Source organism: Papilio xuthus, unplaced genomic scaffold (assembly GCF_000836235.2).
Source record: "Papilio xuthus unplaced genomic scaffold, Pxut_1.1 DF825946.1, whole genome shotgun sequence".
Lineage (NCBI taxonomy): Eukaryota > Metazoa > Arthropoda > Insecta > Lepidoptera > Papilionidae > Papilio > Papilio xuthus.
Window position 1 is genome coordinate 12,005,488 of NW_013532703.1, and position 18,629 is coordinate 12,024,116.

The window sequence follows — 18,629 nt, forward strand, 5'->3', positions numbered from 1 at the left end:
CGAAATCCACGATAAGTGTCTTTCTAGCATAGGATTCATTGTTTTTCGATTTGAAAGAATTCTATTTCTGAATTCATGTCTTCCTAACAACATGCCAAGTAAAAAATTAAGTTTATCATTCCAGATAATTCGAATAATCAGTATTAAAATAATTAATTTGATTTTTTTTCGTTTTACGATCAAACCGTATTTATATAAAGGTTATGTCAAGAAGGTTTTGACTTGATTTGTTATTTTTAAACTCAAAAAGATGAGACATCTAATTTATTTGACCATAATTAAGAAAGATATGTTGCTATTGAAATTATTATGTTATATTAATAGAAAATAATTTCTATAGTTGATACATTCCGATTCATAAGCTCAACGTATTCGAAGTCTATAAGTATTTTTTTTATTATTCGAAAAATATTTAAAATAAAGATTGCTAGCAATTAGTAAGTGCTTAGGTTGAAAATATGTTATATTCCTCATAATTCTAAGAAATAAATCTTGAAAATTGATTCTATTTAAAATATATTTATGTACTTAAAATATAACGTCTATTTACTTTATAAAATAAAAATGTTTATTGTACTTAAATAATTATGTAATTAACTTTAAGACTTAATTGATTATTAATTCATATTTAATATCATTTATTCGTTATTTCAAGATAAATAAAATGTACTATTCATGCACACTACTATAGAACCTAAATTCTGTAGAAGTGACATATGATATAGTGGTCTTAAAGTATCATGTTATTGTGCACGCATAGTATCAAACAAATGGTGTTTTTTATTTCATAAATAAAAGTCAAGATATAATAACACTATACATATATTAACAAGAATATATTTACATCTGCCCTTAGTTGAATAGAATTTTAAACGATCCAGCTCTATCCCCTAATTGAGCAATGGTAACGACTTAGCCCCATTCCCTAACATTATAATTAAACTAATCCTTATAGAATTCTTCTATAATTTCCTTGTATTTCTCGTACACCACGTTCCTCTTTATTTTAAGCGTAGGTCCTACAACAAAAAAAGATTTAAGAGAAAAAAAAAACAAAACATAAAGTAACAAATAAATAATGTTCTACCAACTAAAAGCGTGTCGCTCTTATTTCCTAAGTGTAGAGTAAAATAAAAGATCGATTAACATACCTAATTCTCCTGTGTTCATAGAAAAGTCTGAAGGGAGTATCGCAAACTTCTGTACTTTTTGTGCGTTTGATATGGCTTGCTTGTTGGCGCGTGCTATACCTTCCTCAATTGCTTTGTGCACCTGGAAACGAAACAAAAAGGAAAAATATAAAAAAAGAAAATATTTTACTACGAAATACCACTGCCGTGACTTTTATTGCAGTGTGTTGTCCATGGTTTTAAAAGGGCGATGGCTATGTTTTTTAACTGTTACAATTTTTTTACGAACGTGAAATTTCAAATGATTGACAACAGAACAATTTGCTCCACAGTAAAAAGTAATAATGAGCAATGGACGTTTTTAATTCTGAATGATCAACTCACCGCCGGGTCTTTGCTCTTGACAATCTCACTGATGGTTTTCGCCTTGCTGCCGAGGCTAGCTACCCATTTCCTCGCCTCCGTCTCCAGCTCGTCCAAAGGATCGCCAGTCTCCGTATTTATTTTGGCCTGGGATTGTTAGATACAATTATTCAAAGTGCCTTATGATAATAGTTTTAAGGGATAAAATGGTTTATCTAAATGGGAAATTAACGACACTAATGAGCCGTAAAACGTCTACTGCTGAACACAGGCCGTCACTAAGATGTCCTTTGATATACTCATCAAACATTTAATCTCGTTACAAACCATAATATAACAAAGTATGAAGTACCTTCAATGTAAGTAGTACGGAGAGGAACTTGCGCCTGTCACCGATGAGCACGGCGTAGCCAATCTGCGGCAACTGCGCCTGTATCGTTTGCTCGATCAGCACCGGCGCCACGTTCTCACCACCCGCAGTTATCAACAATTCCTGACAAAAAACATATAACAAACATATATGTCAAATACATATAAATGGTATTGTTGCGCAGGCTATGTGAACGTAACTTGATACATCCATCTATAGTACACTGACTGAGTACTAAAATTTGTAACTTTTTAGCACAAGCGATTCTTTTTCTGCAATGTAGTGCAACGTAAATACCTTTATCCTGCCAGTAATATATAGCAAGTTGTTGCTGTCCACTCTGCCGACATCTCCGGAGTGCACCCAACCTTCTTCGTCGATGGTGGCCCTCGTCTTCTCCTCGTCCATCAGGTAACCCATCAGCACGTGTCGGCCACGTATCATAATCTCACCGGGACCGTTTGGACTCATCGCCCCACCGAACTTCGTCTCCGTACCCATTAATATTTCACCAGATGAATCCAATTTCAACCTAAAAGACATTAAAATTGAAATATGAGGTCAGAAGATATTTTATTACTAAAGAAAGCACAAAAGGCTTCCAACATACTTATTCTTCAAGGTGAAAATTTATTGTCATCGTGCAAGTGTAGTTACGTAAAATACTGTTCTCTATAATAGTAAAAATGTACGATTCTCTGAGATGTAATATAAGTTTACACTTTTACCTGTATGAGTACACAAGTTAGACTTTGTCTCGTAACGAATTACTTAGACCATTAACATAAGTTTTAACTTTTGTTGTACGTTGACAAAACAAACTTACTTTGGATAAATACTAAGTGTGTGAGCGCCGGCTGTCTCGCTCATGCCAAACGCATCCACAATGGGTATGTCTAGAGAGAGGAAGAACTTCTTGATATCAGGTGAAAGCGGCGCGGCGGCTGTCACGAACGTCTCGCACTGGTCTAATCCAAGCTGGTCGCGTACTTTGCTGAACACCAGCGTTCGTGCAATCCGGTAGCCACAGCCCATGCCCTCCAACCTACACGTTATTATAACATTAATTCAACTTGCTTTTTATTGACAGAGGCAATATGTAAATGCCCCTTCTAAGTTAACGTCGGTCGATTTATTTTTGTTATTTAAAAAATCATGTACCCTTAAAAAGTATGTGCGTCACGCAACGTTAATAAAATTTGTCGTAAGATTTTTAGTATATACTTAAAGATTTACGGCCGTGAACTAGTTTTAAACAATTTAATTCAAGTTGAGTTCGACGATACTATTAATAAACGCGATTGGATAACCTTTAGTAGTAACTATTATAAGGCAAATTAAATAAACAATAAATTTCAATTTATCTTGTTTTTGTAATTTACCTTTGCCTTATAATTTAGATAACTTAAATTATACAACTTTCTTGTTTTATAAAAACACATGCAAATGGTTGTGAATAAATGATTATAAACAATACCTACAGATTAACGCAATAATAAAATGTAGATAACATTATTATTTTGCATAATGTATTCAACACTAAAAATACAAAGAGATAAGAAACATCATGCGTTTATGCTTTATCAAATATCATGATTGATAATTTTAAACTTAAACATTGCAAACAATTCTAAGCTAAATAGTAATACGAGAAATAGAGCTAAATAATTGAACAATATGACAAGCTTGACTAAAAGTTAAAACTCTATAAAGCGTATAAATTGATACTGTCATTATGCAGGAAATTAATATTAGACATATAAATTCTAAAATCAAATAATACGATTTATGTTTCAGAGGCATTATAATATATGAATCGGTCTAATTTGAATTTGTTAAATGACATAACTACGCAGCACAGTTCGTGTAACATCGCTTACTAATGGTGACTGGTGGCATTCTTATGCTGATATTTAACATCGCACAAAATTAAAAAAAATACACTTAACCTAGTTCTGAATTTTATATATGTGTAATGCATCCATTTTCACTTTAATCGTAATCGATTTTCAACGAAAATAATAATTAATCAAGATAAAAATGAACAGCTTATAATTACTGCAGTTTTGTAGAACAATTGATAACAGAATAAAGTACAAAGTTTATGAACGATTGGAAGTAGGTATGTATAACATAATTAAGAATCGACCTTACATAACAAGGTCAACCAAAGCCAAATAAAAATCGATATAAAATTCTAACCCACATTATTTATGTTATAGGATAATTTACAAATGAAATGCATATTTTTGACTATATCGTGCCCAAAATTAAATATTATTGTTTAAAAATAAAAGATACTTTCATGCTCATTCATAAAGTACGCTTCGAACAAAAAATACTAATGGAACGTGCAAGCCGGAAAATAAATTGTAATTCATTATAATAATATTAAAGTCGTCCAAAATTCTAATTTCTATATCATGCAAGGCTGCCATCTACAATAATAAAACACGAGTATCAATATTATAAAGAATTAAAATTGTCAATCTTAAGATTTGCCACCGAATTATTTATATGTTTCTGTGATAATTGCTAAATTAATTTGTCACCGGCAACAAGACACATAAAAAAACCACTATAGGTGACAGCCCTAACTATTCATGCAACCAAATTATCTGACAAGACTCCTTGCTAGTACTTGCTGTACATACCAGTAACGTAACATTTGGGTGGTGGTGAAGTCAAGCGGTAGACCTCTCATCCCAGCCGAGAACGAACTAATCAGATATAATATTCTTACTTATATACTAACATAGCAGAAACACTTCATACCTTGACGGTTCAACTACGTTCAACTTAACATTCCAATTACGAGGTTAAGGGTTCGAATCCCTATTACGATTAAGTTAATAAGTTAAGATTGTAAGTCGTAGTTTCTTATTACAAAACAACTAACAAAATCGCTAATTGCCGCATTAATTTTATCGATTCAGAAAAGGACCTAATATCGAATGAACATTTAAATTTCAAAATAATGTATATTAAAATCTTGTGACTGAAATATTTAAGATCTTACCCATTCATTCTGGCTTCATGGTGTTTCATGCTTCTGTCTTTAGCCCACAGAGCGATGCTCCGTTTGATAGTTCCACTGGAAGCGCCCACGGCCATGATTTTCTCGTACATTTTTTCCCACACGCGCGGCACAGCCAAGAACCTATAAAAAAGTTTTACTAGAAACTCTTGTGTGACCTTAAATGTTGTGAATTTATTATTTTTAATTTACTTTAGCGCTCACTATTGTATGTGTATTTTTAGCTACACTAAAATAATGCTGCTTAAAAAAACAGTTTGTTAACTTGTTTTTAATAAAGACACGCCGTTTTGTATTATTATTTTATGATTACAGAAATATTAGGAATTCAGAATCAATTTACCTTGTTGGTCGAACTTCCTTTAGTGTCTCGACTAGAGTGCCCTTTAGCGCGTCAGGCTGCGCGAAGTACACGGCCACCGCGTTCATTAGAGTTGTGAAAATATCCACAACCTACAATATTATAATAAACAAACTATTTAGTTGATTAAGTAAATAATTCTGGGTAAAGATTTAAGAAAAGTCGGTTGACTATATCTCTACCAAAGTTCCAGCATAAAAATGTTCCGTAAACCATATCACTTAAGAGATTTATTTATAAAAAAAAACATGACATTAGGGCTTATGTAAAAGGAAATATTAAAAGATACTGCAGTTCTGAATTTAGATAAGATGTCGTAATGTTTTTGTATCGCTTCCATTCATTGCACAGATAACAAAATGCATACAAGATAATTTGCCTTCGCATGACAAGGTGAAACATTGTTAATTTTCACAACAATAGCATTGCAAGTTACAAGTTAATTTAATAGCTGTCTACAGTTATACAATTTAGTAGCCATCCTTAGGTCGTATAATCACTTCCCGACGAGGAAAATACAATGTTTAAAAGACATGCAATATTCTTCAATTGTTTGTTATACGTTAGTCTTTGTTACATGCAAATTGGTGTTTCATCGACTTATTGTCTTACTGAGACATTTAATTAAAGTCTTGAACTTAATGAAAGAGTCGAAGAAAATCACTCAGTCATCATGGCTAAGTTTGGACGACAATTACGCTTCCAATTGCTACAGCAACCTTGCTTCTAGGGTCAATACTAACATTTGACAAAGACACTAATATAAAATCAATATTCAACTTTAAAATAGAACCTTAAGAAGACAGTAACTTATTATCTGTATTTCCCACGCAATAACTTGACACACCACTATTTTCTCACATGTCATATTGATTTTTTGCAAAATGTGGCATTGGTTGATGGGACGCGAAACATATGTTTACAAAGTACAAGAATCATGATTATTTCATCGATGCAACAGTAATTCCGCTAATGTTTTAACTTAATTCTTGCCTTTGGTCAGACTTAATTAACTAAGCAATTATTTAAATAACCCACCAATTGATTGTACCTACGACACTCCAAAAAATCACCCCATAGAGCATCAATTAGTTTTGACAGTCAAGCTGATAAGGTCACCCGGAATTGCAATTGAATAGACGTATATGCGAAAAATATTTCAATAGTTGAGAGGGCAATGACTGGGTGCTAGATCGTAATAAATTAGCATAAATACCTGCGCGGCGACGTGACTGAGCGGCAGGAAAGAGACAAGGCGGTCGTACGTCGGCGCCAGGTCACCCACGCGCTCGCTGATAGAGAACGCGTCCCACGTCAGGTTGTCGTGCGACAGCATCACTGCCTTCGGCGGACCCACCGTGCCGGACTGGAACACGTTGTGATAAATTTAATCTATAGCACTTCATAGTTATACAGGATACAGGGTGTCCCAAGGTAGAAGTAAAATTTAATGGAAACTTTTAGATCTGAATTTATTGTCGCTTAGTGGAATGACATTTGCTTCGATATGTGACGAATATTTATTGTATTGTAGCATAATTATTAAAATGCCGTGAATATATAATGGGAATATTAACACACGTAATCGTGTATAAAACGTGTAATATAAAACCAATGATAATATTGTATAATTGACTTGAAACAATAAATGCATACGACATTGAAATAACTTTAGCTGACGCTACTTCCTTTTAGCTACGATTTTACATCGAACCATATTTTTTACTAATGTTTAAAAAGTAATGCCTCAACCCTTAATTCGATGGTGTTCAGTGTGACGAACAACTAATGAAAAAAATCTACTGAACTACTTTAGAGAAAATTACGTAAATATGTCTTTACTAAAAAAAATGTTTTTTTGATACAAAAAATTTCGTCAAATTAAGGGTTAAGAATGTAATTTACGTATAATATATAATTTTGAAGTAACGTTACAAGAGAAATGTCTATATCCGATATGTAGATATCCATTGTTTTTGTATGTTCATGTTTGATTAAAGTTTTGTCGTGCAAAATTTTGCCTTTCAAACACACGATGGTTTACGTGGGGGCCATCGAGATATTTTAACCGCTATTCGTTTTACAAAAGTGATAAGAAAAATTAAGGTTTTATTATCAAATAGTTGTCAATTAATACTATAAAAACAATAATAAGTAGAAAACAAAAACTTACAGTGTACACTAGAGTGCAGCATTCGTTAACAGCCATACCTTTAAGGATGCTGTTCAGTTGGGTATCAGGTTCTTTCGCGCCCATTTCCATTACTTGTTCCCACTGTAATATTAAATTATATACATTTATTTCCATGCAGAAAAAAAAACATAAATATGTAAAATATTCTACGTGATAATACGATCAAAGACAGCTTGTATCTTACTGAATTATTTATGTGAATTTATTACTATTTTTTGTTTACATTATTTCCGCAATATTGATCTTGAGTAATGAACGATTTATCAGCACGTCGCGCCATCATTCGGCAAGCCGATCTAAATATGGAATAACCGACATGTTGCAGATGTTAATTCACATTTCAGTGGCTTACTCACTCGTCTTAAATACTACAAGATTAATGACCGTGTCCTTTCAGGTACTTATAATTATAACATGATAATAAAATAAAAAACTTATTAAAAAGTAACAATACTGAGATATAATTCCGTATTCGCTTCCCAAGAAGTTAAAAATAAAAATCTAAACGAACTTAACGTGGGTTTCTGAGATCAAAATCTCTATATAAATATAGCGTCATTCCGGTCATTATGTTTGACCAACAGAGAAAACAATATGTTTTTTTGGGCTTTAGTCTCAACTTCACGTTTTCACACTAAATCAATCGCTCGTAACTTAACTGGGGTAAACAGAGATAATATATTCTTCTACACTTACGCTATAAACTCCCGGCACAGAGGTATCAACAGGCCCTTCCCATTGTACGATAGCTTTCAAATGCTTCAATTTACTACGAACTGACAGTATCTTCTCTAGTTGCTTTTTGTCCTGCACGGCGCAAATGTTAGCTCGCGACGTCTCCAAACAGTGGTAGCAGGCGTCCGGAGAATTCGTCGTGTAGATACCCGCCGCGTAACCTCTATAACAAACATTACATGACTATTAGTAATAACACGTCAATTTTAAATTCAAAAACAATTTTGAAAGATATAAAGGAGCAATGAATAGCCAATAGGTTCTTATAGATGTTCAACTTGTTAACAAACACATTAGCATTCAGTTTACATATTTTTTTGCTAACTAATTTGCGTCGCTGACAAATATTTGGGAGACAATAGAAGAGACATTAAGATAATTAATTATTCTTAAGTAAAATTCATGAATATTTACCCAGCATGAATAGCCGCTAGATCGGCAATGTACCACTGTTCTGAATTAAATCCAAGAATGCCCACCGAGTGGTAGCGCTCCAGACCCAACTTTAGGAAACCCTTGGCAATTGTTCGTACTCGCTCTTGATACTGTCTGAAAAGAAATTGTAATACATTTTTTGTTTCTTAAATCCTGAGTTGGAAAAACAAAATTTTGTCAATGGAATAAAAAAAATCTAATATTGACTCACTTGTATGTTGTTTTTTGCCATTGTCCATTTTTCTTGGTGGCCAGTGCTGTTGCGTCGGGGTACCTCGCTGCCGTCCTGCTCAACAAGCCCGGCACCGACAAGGGGGGCTCTGAAGCGACCCCTCGTGATTGCATTCGCAGTTTGACATAGCCGCCCGGCACACAGCTTATGTAATCTTCCGCTGGTATTATTTGGTTAGGTCCTAGGTCACACAGAGTAAACAAAGAGAGAAATTAAACATTAGTATTATCAATTTAACTGTACTATTATCATGTAACTAAAAAAATCCAAGCATTTTATATAATAATAAGTCCGCAAAGCAATTGCTGCAGAACCGATGTTTAGATGCAGTGTGATTTACTATATTTTACTTTATTTTGTAATTGGTACCTGAAATAATCACGGCTCGTTGTAATCAAAGTATTTAAATTTTTCTTTGAATACGACGCTTTTTATTAATAGCAGGTATATTTTGTCCCAACAATCAAGTGAAGCAATAAGAATAGAAATTTCACTAAGAATAAAAATTACTCAGTTATTTTATACCTATAAATTATTACTGTAGTTAGTTCATAGTGATATAATGTTTTAATAATGTGACTCTACCTAATGTCGCGTAACAATAAACTTAAAAAAGTTTCTATAAACACGATTGTTCTCGGGAATTCCATACGATCTATGTTTAGGGCACGTATAAACTATTTAACACATTGTTTAACAAGTACGAAGCCATAGTATATTCAAAACTTCCGCGCAATAAATATAAACTAACTATTAAAAACAAAAAAAAATTAGAGATATAATTTTAGTAAAGTATAAGAAAAAATTAGATTACATTAAATATAAACGCAGATCCGAGCAGGTTGAACTATTTACGTTGCTCAATTGGTGGCAATTTTAACAAATATGCCAATAGCATTGTGATTTAGAGTTTGTGGTGCTAAATATAAGGTCATGGGTACTAATCTGCGATTCCATTATCGCTTCTTTTTAAGACAAATGTCTAAAGGAATTATTCGATGTTTATTATTATAATTTTGATAAACAAATTGACAGATATTTGCCGTTTTTTTTCTGCTTTGGAGTTAGATACTTATCTGAAAAGTGCTTACCATTTAAATATGTTTGGTTTGTTCCATTTGGCATCTGCATTTTGTTTACTTTCACTATCTCCTCGCCGTTTTCCACGATAACTGTCGACGCTTCCTAAAAACAAATAAATACGTTTATAATTAATCTTCGGATATAGATAATGTTTACAATAATAAATGTATGTTAAAGTAATACGACAGATAATATTGGATAAATATTGTGGTAATCAGTTTTCAACAGCAATAAAATTAATTTAAAGCAGTAAAAAGTTTATACAAATTTATGACGCTGTGACAACACTGTTAGTCGAAGTAAATAATATTGTTTTCATTCAAGACTAATCCGGAGTTACTTGAGGTACAATTATTTTACAAAATACATCTTAACTTGTGTATGATATATTGTATAAGTTAACATTGAACATCGGTGAAAACAAAATGAAAATCAAAACTTTCAATAAAGACTACTTTCTGATAACTTGGTAATATAAACAAAAAAGTAATAATAAATTGAGAGTTCCATGTTTGATGTTATGTTTTATCAAGAATTGATCACATTAATTCCTTATCACGGCCACTGCCACAAAGTTCGTCTTCATCTAAAAAAAACATATGGCATGATGTGTTAAAAAAATTATGTAGCTGTGCGCAAAAAATGTGATTTCCTTCGTCCGCGGTGTTATAAAAAAAAATAATATCTTAATAAGCCGATATGAACAAAAACAAGTTACAAGTACTTATAAAAGGAAGAATTTTACAATGGAACAATACTGTGCTTTTCTGACAGAAACTGTGACGTGATCTTTATCCATTTCAAAAGAAACATCGAATTTACGTTACATATATGTGTTATTGTATACGAAAATATCAATCTTATGAATAACAGAAATAGAATATAATTTACCCAAGCATCTAATTTACGCTAGTCGTGTACGAAACTATAGGTGTCGTCCAATAATCACATGACGTTTTTAGTACCTTTTTTTACTAAGTTTTAGACTATGTCACTCCCCTTTACCTTAAATCACGTATTTTGAGTACAAAGCAATTCTTAAATTTCCAAACTAAATCTAGCCCCCTCCTTTGTTGTGACGTTTCGTGATTTTCCCCCATTGACAATCCCATAGCCCAACTACTACTATAGTAGTAATAGTACTACTGTGTCTTATTTCAACCCCAAATGTTTTCACCGTAAACAATCTGGTAAAGCAGTTTTTCTTACATATATACAAAACTAGCTGTCGCCCGCGACTCGGTCCGCGCGGAATTTAAAAACAAAACTATTGGTATTTGGTAATATTAATATTATATAGCCTAAAGCCTTCCTCTATAAATGAAATATTCCACAAAAAAGGAATTTTTCAAATCAGAGCAGTAGTTCCTAAGATCAGCGCGTTTAAACAAACTCTTCCGCTATAATATTAGTATAGATTACAACAGTAAAGACATTGCTTTCGGAACAAATTTTTGATTGAATCTTTTTAACGTAAAAAGTCTTCAATATCAAATTGTAGATTATATCTCGTATTTTATTATTTTTTACCAAGACTGAGATTGTATATTTAATTTATTTTAATTATTCACTTTTTTCGACATTGGTATAGTAAAGGTAAGTTTTTATAGATATGTTTTTATACCGGCAGAGAATTTCGACACTACTGTTTGGCAAATCAACAATGATATGTTTTAAACTCATCTGATAATATATTGAAAAGTATAACTAACATTTCCATTGTTCGTAGTCCCAGAGCCAGACGGTATGCCTGTGTTTATTACCTATGTAAAGTACAAGAGTTAACAAGCGAAACTTTTGACCTTTATTATTGAATTTTATATTTATAGATATATCTTCGTTGGTGTTATTTTCAATTTGTCTGAATGACATCTTCACAGATAAAAAATCATTGACATTTTAATATTGAATAGAGTAAAGAAGAAACAATTTAAATCTATTAAAAGTATGTACTTATAAATATATGTGACAGCATCATCAGCTCACTATATGTCCCCACCGAGGGGCTCGGAGCCTACCCTAAGTTAAGGGTGACTAGGCCATAGTTAACCACGCTGGCCAAGTGCGGGTTGGTTGACTTCACACATATCTTTGAATTTCTTCTCGGATATGTGCAGGGTGCATCACGATGTTTTCCTTCACCGTAAGAACGTCGGATAAATGTACATATTTAAATCGTAAATCGAAAAATACGTAGGTACATGGCGGGATTCGAACCCAGGACCTGCAGATTGCAAGTCAAGTGCTTGACCACTGAGCCACCGACGCTCTTATTTTATATTAAAAGTATGTACATATAAATATATGTGACAGTGTTTGTGTAATAACATTTGTATTTAATTAGTATAATTTAATACCTAACAGATATAATATTATCTTGTTAACACAAGCAAGAAATATAAGTGCTGAGATCACATATCACTTATTATAAGCAATATTCTATTAACATTCTTAATGTTTGTGATTGTGTTTAAGATATATCCGTGACTTTCCACTCCTAAAACATATGCTTCTCCGTCTGTACAACAGAGAACCATATTCTTGTGTAACGATAGTGAAAATGCTCCGTAAAACACTTGTAGAATTTACTTTCTAATTTACTTAGGTAAATGTTAAAATCGAAACGTTGTTATCGTAAGAACCAAGTTGCAATATACTAAATTAAAACTGAAAATTAAATAAAAGCTTCTTCATTGTTCTACAAATATAATACTCATTTGTACTTGCTAATTTGTAATTACTAAATTTTTAACGAATTACAAAAGTAAACTACAGAAACAAGTATCAAAAAAGTACCATATCCCAAATGATACAAATTATACGTTTGCTCATAAAATGTTCGATCTCAAACAGTGTTAAAATCGCTCACAGTTGGCTGCATTCTTTCTAATCGTATGACTATTTTCGCACCTACGTCATAACTTCTATAACTGGAAAATATTTGGATAATGTTAAACATCTGTTTTCGAAGTAACTAGTATGAGTGAAAAAGTTATAGATCGAGAAACATACATAACAGTCAAAAGTAAACAGCGAGAATTAAAAAGAAACTTAAAAAGTAGTCTATGTGTTCATCCATACTATGTTCTACATATATGACAAATTACATTATGATCCAACCAGCCGTTCTGTAGATAACTTGTAAGAAACATTCATCCACACATATAAATATTCGCACTTATAATATTAGTAAGAAGTGTTAGGAAGATAATCCGACACTGTGACGGTGTATCGGCGCAACACTAGCCTTATTAAAATATCAACGTTTATGTTCCCTCACTAATCATTTCTGACACTTGACTTGGTAAAGAAAGCGCGCTAATGTTTAAAAAAAGTAAGATTATTTCTTTTCATCAATGTATTGTAGGAAAAATATCTAAAATCAATATATATATAGAAGAAAGTCGTGTTAGTTACACTATTTATAACTCAAGAACGGCTTCACCGATATGCCTGAAAATTGGCGAGAAGGTAGCTTAGAGTCAGGAGACGGACATAGGATACTATTTATTAATTTTTTTTCGAATGTATGCATTGAAGAGCTGATTTTTATTTAACTTATCTATATATAAAGTTTTTTTATAAATCCACGCGGACGAAGCCGCGGACGACAGCTAGTTAATTCTAAAGTTAATGATAAGGTATTATTATTGGAAGGTATAGCGGAGACTTTTAGGATTAAATGATAAGTATTAATCTATTTAAAATATCAATATCGCCTTGGCAACTATTTATATGCTGGGTTATAGGAATATCAAATATTTCCACTATGGAATAATTTGTTTTGATGACACTCGTAATTATGCTAAAAATGATTTTCTTCCTGCAATCATAGATACAAGTATTTATATTTTTGTTCAGTGAATTTGACTTTATTATCAGTATCATATTATAGATTAGTTGGGATGGGGTGAGATTACGATAAGCAAATATTACTTCTTACTAATAATATAAATGTGAAAGTTGATGAATACATGTCTGTTAGAGAACAGTTCAACGGGTCTTAATGAAATTTGGCAGTCTAGCAGTCTGCATGAACACATAGGCTACTTATTACTTTTTTACAACTATTGTATGTTAGTTCACTGTAGATTTTATAAACATAGAGAAAGACAATGAAATAGAATGAGTTCGAAGCTATTATGAAAAAAAAACCTTGCAAACATAACACATTGGATGACTTACCTTAAGATATGTTTGAAGATTGTTTTTTTTTTAATTTAAAATTATGAATAGAAACAATGTTACTTTGGCGGATAGCCATCCTAAATAGTTACAAATGGCGTAGTGGACTTCTACTGGGTAGATAGTGCCAATAAATGTTAACTTTGTAATATAAAAGAAAGAAAATTTATTTACATCCCAAAAGACAAAATAAACATGTCAGAACTTTGTGTTCCCTGTTAAGAAAATTGCGCAAACGGATGAACGTGAAATTTGATACATCTAAAGTTAATGTAGAAAAGAATATAATAAAAAAATCTTTATTATGTATTTCAAATTTCGGTCTATGTATAGGCGTATGTATAATTTATCTTTATAATAGACGCCGCAGATCCAATTCCTTATTACCATCACACCAGGAACTATATTTGTAATCTTGTATTATTAATAATGGTATGTAAAAATAGAGTTTTCTAATAATTTATATAAGTGTGAAGTTTAATAGTGTAATTACATGTTAATATTTGCAACATCATTCCACTTCGCATGGCTGTAACAAATTACGTCTATTTATAAATTGTACATCGATTGAAGACCGTGTAATAACATCAGCACCTTAGCATGTTTGTATTTAAAATATATAAAATATGCTTCCTGTTTTTTGAATTATTAAGCAAATTATTATCTCTAGTGTCTACATCTTGTAAGATACATTACTTGCAGTTTACACACCAAATTTTTCTAAATGTAAAATTGCCCGATGGGTGTTCAAAACCGTAATACCAGTAATAGCAAAAATAATAAATTTATAAAGTTAGAGATCAATAAATTCCTGTCTATACAGTAACTTTTTAACAGTGAAATGATGTATCTAGGTAACCTTAGAAAATGAAAGGATAAATAAAAGTTTTTTATTGTAATAATTTACATAGTGTAATCTATTTCGCGGAATTACTCGTGTAGCATTTTTTTGGTTCATTAAATATATTACGTTTGTCCTCTAAATCCAAATCACCTTTATGAATTAACGAACTAAAAAACTAACATTAAGAATACTAAGTAAAGTTTTGCATAAGGAAATACAATCAATTAATTAGATCACAATAGGGACGTGATCGAATCGTATAAAATAATGGAAACTGCGTATTTCTTTTTAATCTATAGTAATTATAATTTTTTATACCAGTATAAAAATCAAGATTATAAAATTTTTTATAGTAACTGGCTATTAAGAAAAAATGAAAATTTAAAATTTAAACCTTTCTTTTCGTAGAAATATTTTCCTGATATTTCTTATTCACTGAGGTTTAGTAAAAAAGAAACATGAAAACAGATAATATATTTAAAAAAAATGATCGTATGTTATTATTTACTATAAAATTCATATACGACACATTGGACTTTGAACTTAAATCAGAAGAGTTACTATATTAAGTTAGAATATACCGATGGATAAAACTTGCTTTTCATTAGTATTGGGTCATTTTCGCTTGAAAACGATAAAACTGATAACTTTTAGTGTTATCTTTCTTATCAATGACTATAGTTAGCTCGGCGGGGATCATGCACCAGTAATGAATTCGTTTAATCTACCTCATTTCAAGGTGATATTACATTTTATAACTTTAATAAAACTAATTTATTATTCGTACTTTCTGTCACGCGATTAATTAATTTGAAAAAAAAAACATTTAACAATAGAATAAAACTGACAGACGTATTGCAACTTATTGCCATCCTTTACAATCTTCAGGAAAAAAACAGTGACAACAGTACATTTGTCACTTTTAAGATCAATCCGTCTTCAATAAATTAAAATAAAAAACAACTACTTTATATGTGAGTCACGAGTCTTGTGTGAAAAAATGTAACCATTTTAACTTAATATACTGATTCTTTACTTACGAACTAATTTCTTAAGTAATTTTAAATTGACACTGTTGTTTATATACGTGTTTATATAAGTATGTAGGTATATGTCAAACAAAATTACGAAAAGGGGGTCGAGTAACGGGTTCTTGTAACGGGTATGAAGTCACCAGCGACCTTTCGTCTCTTCTATAACTTTAAACACTTTTTCAAAGTAAAAAAATATTTTTGCCAAAATCAAGGTCGTGAAACCATAAACAAGTGAACCGAATAAGTAAATAGACATCCTTGACTAAAACATTAACTATTAATATATGATATACTAGCCATTGCCCGTGACTCCGTCCGCGGGGAATTACAGGAAAATTAATTAGTAGCGTATGTGTTCTTCCAGTCTGTGTTTACATCTATACTAAATTTAAGCGAGCCGCTGTGGAGATACTTAGTAACAAACATCTTAATATTAGTAAGAAGTAAGATAGATACACATTTTTACTTTCACCCTTATTTTGGCGTTGTTATTGGATTCACTCATATCATATTTTCTATAAAGAATAATTTAATAATATATTCAATATAAATCTCACCATATATTTTTTTCCAAACCAAACAAAACAGGTATTGCCACTAATATAATAAGTAGTTAAAGTTGAATAATAGCTCTTTCTAACACATTTGCTTAGTTAAAATATTTCAGTTCGTGTTATCGCGAGGAAAACGTTCGATTTATAGCGACCACGGCGGCGCGTGTTTGGTAGCCAACTGGCGGTTTGCCCTATCGCGCCACACTACGGTGTAAAGTTCAATGACTAAAGATGTTTGGCTTACGTTTATGCTATTTACCTTCCTTCATTTGGTACACTATTTTAGCTGAGTAATAAACAAAATCGCGTGGAAATGTTTGAATTATTTAACAGGATTGACACACAACATACCGTGGTGGGAGTTGTAGTGTCTGCCATGGCGTGACGTCGTGTGCGCTCGTTTGCGTGATAGTCTGTCGTGCCGTGCTCGTGCGTTCCGCCGCCTTTGCCGCGCGCTGCGCACACGTCCGCGTCAACGCAATGCGACTCGTCGAATTGCGCTATTTCTCTCGAACTAAGCTCTGATAAAAATCGCCACGGCTTTACCTAATCAGCTGTAGGTAATAAACCAAATTATAAAAAAAAATTCACAATTAATCTTTGACCTATCTTAATCTTTCCACTTTTGGAACTTTTCTTAACTCACCACTTTTCTCTTACGTGTAATGGTTTCATGCTTATTTGATAATATATAGATGGAAAATTCTATATGAAACGAATGATAATAGCATTACCAGTCCAAAATTAAGTAGATCAAAAATGGATAAAATTGTTTTACAGTTTTTATCAGTCTGATCAAAAGGCGTATAAAAATGTCCGTAGTTGTTCTAGTCAACTTATAAAAACACCGTTAAAGTACTTGATATTTAAAAACAACTTGTTTTGTATTAAAACTAGATTTAACACAATCTACATACCTTAATTACATTATGGATTATTTGATAATATTTTCTTTAAGCTTCGGTAGGGGTCTAAATACTGATATATACTATCAAACTGACTGTGCTAAACCGATAACACCAATATCATATTCTAGTTTTTTGTACCTATATATTAATTATTTTATTTACTTCACTCTTTCCCACTATATATAATGTCAGTAAATTATATCTCTCATTCATACTTCCTTACCGAGGAGCTTGGAATCCTCTCTATGTTAAAGGTGACTTTGCCTTTGTAAACAATGTTGGCCCAGTGCGCGTTGTTAGATTTCACACATATCGTTGAATTTCTTCGCCGATGCAGGTTACAACACGATGTTTTACTTCACCGTAAGAACGTACGGATACATATGAAATTCCAAAACCACATTGGTAAATGACGGGGTCTGAACTCAGGACCTGCAGATAACAAGTTAACTGCTCAACCTTCGAGCCACCGCCGCCTCCAAAGTTATTGTGAATCAATTGTAAGATCGAAACACTGAATATTAGTTAGAAGTGTACCGACAAGCGAACTTGAAGTCTTGGGTTCGAATCCGGCATTCGACTATATTGTTGTTAACTACATATATCCTAATATGTACAAAGTTTTCTGATGAAGCTAAATGGAATGGTGAAAAATATATTTCAATAAACGTGGGCGTGGCTGTGCTCTCTCCGGGACGAGCATAACTGAGCAATCTTCTTTTTACTTAAAATACTCTTTCTATATACTCTTATAGTAGAACTAAATATTTTATTTTAAAATGATGTTGGTCATGTCATTGCCAACGCATTAAAATCTTACTTATTTATGGATAGATGTTTGTTCGAAGGTATCTCCGGAACGGCTCAACGGATCTTCACGAATTTCACACAGATGTAGTACATAGCCTGGAAGAAACATAGGTAATAAACATAAACAGCTAGTATATGCTTAGTAAAATCATTGACTATGGATTACATAAGAGCCTCAATTTTGTGTAACGGAAATTACTGGCGTTAAAAGTATATACGTGGGTATGATTATCAGTTTGTCGATATTAGCGGTGATTGACAATGACCACCTCTGAAGGTTATCAAATACATTTAATAAGGCATATAGATAAATTAAAATTTATCTAGATTTTTTTATCGTATACACTTTACATA

General features: G+C 32.1%; 1 protein-coding gene across 3 annotated transcripts; it reads right to left on the reverse strand.

Moving 5' to 3' along the window:
* Nucleotides 1-806: 806 nt before the first annotated feature.
* Nucleotides 807-17,102, reverse strand: LOC106124579 (long-chain-fatty-acid--CoA ligase ACSBG2). Of its 3 annotated transcripts, none has more exons than XM_013321408.1 (16): nt 16,909-17,102; nt 9,949-10,042; nt 8,837-9,038; nt 8,605-8,739; nt 8,152-8,353; nt 7,435-7,536; nt 6,478-6,627; nt 5,244-5,353; nt 4,883-5,023; nt 4,518-4,583; nt 2,690-2,908; nt 2,161-2,395; nt 1,846-1,986; nt 1,515-1,640; nt 1,152-1,272; nt 807-1,019 (listed from the first exon to the last, which is right to left on the reverse strand). In XM_013321408.1, exons 1-16 carry the CDS (start codon nt 16,933-16,935, stop codon nt 943-945), a joined length of 2,148 nt encoding a protein of 715 aa, XP_013176862.1. In that variant the 5' UTR covers nt 16,936-17,102; the 3' UTR covers nt 807-942. The 3 variants fall into 3 exon arrangements, with proteins under 3 accessions (XP_013176862.1, XP_013176860.1, XP_013176861.1); XM_013321406.1 differs by lacking the exon at nt 16,909-17,102 and adding an exon at nt 16,561-16,732; XM_013321407.1 differs by lacking the exon at nt 4,518-4,583 and having other exon boundaries at nt 16,909-17,072.
* Between the last annotated feature and the right edge of the window lie 1,527 nt (nt 17,103-18,629).

What these genes read in the sequence shown, in the direction of transcription:
- LOC106124579 (XM_013321408.1), bottom strand. Translation starts at nt 16,935, where the DNA reads ATGGCAGACACTACAACTCCCACCACG. An exon ending in GCTGCACTCTAGTGTACACT is followed by an intron (nt 6,628 to 7,434) that starts GTAAGTTTTTGT and finishes AACGTGTTCCAG; the next exon opens with TCCGGCACGGTGGGTCCGCC. An exon ending in CATGAAGCCAGAATGAATGG is followed by an intron (nt 4,584 to 4,882) that starts GTAAGATCTTAA and finishes ATATCTGATTAG; the next exon opens with TTCGTTCTCGGCTGGGATGA.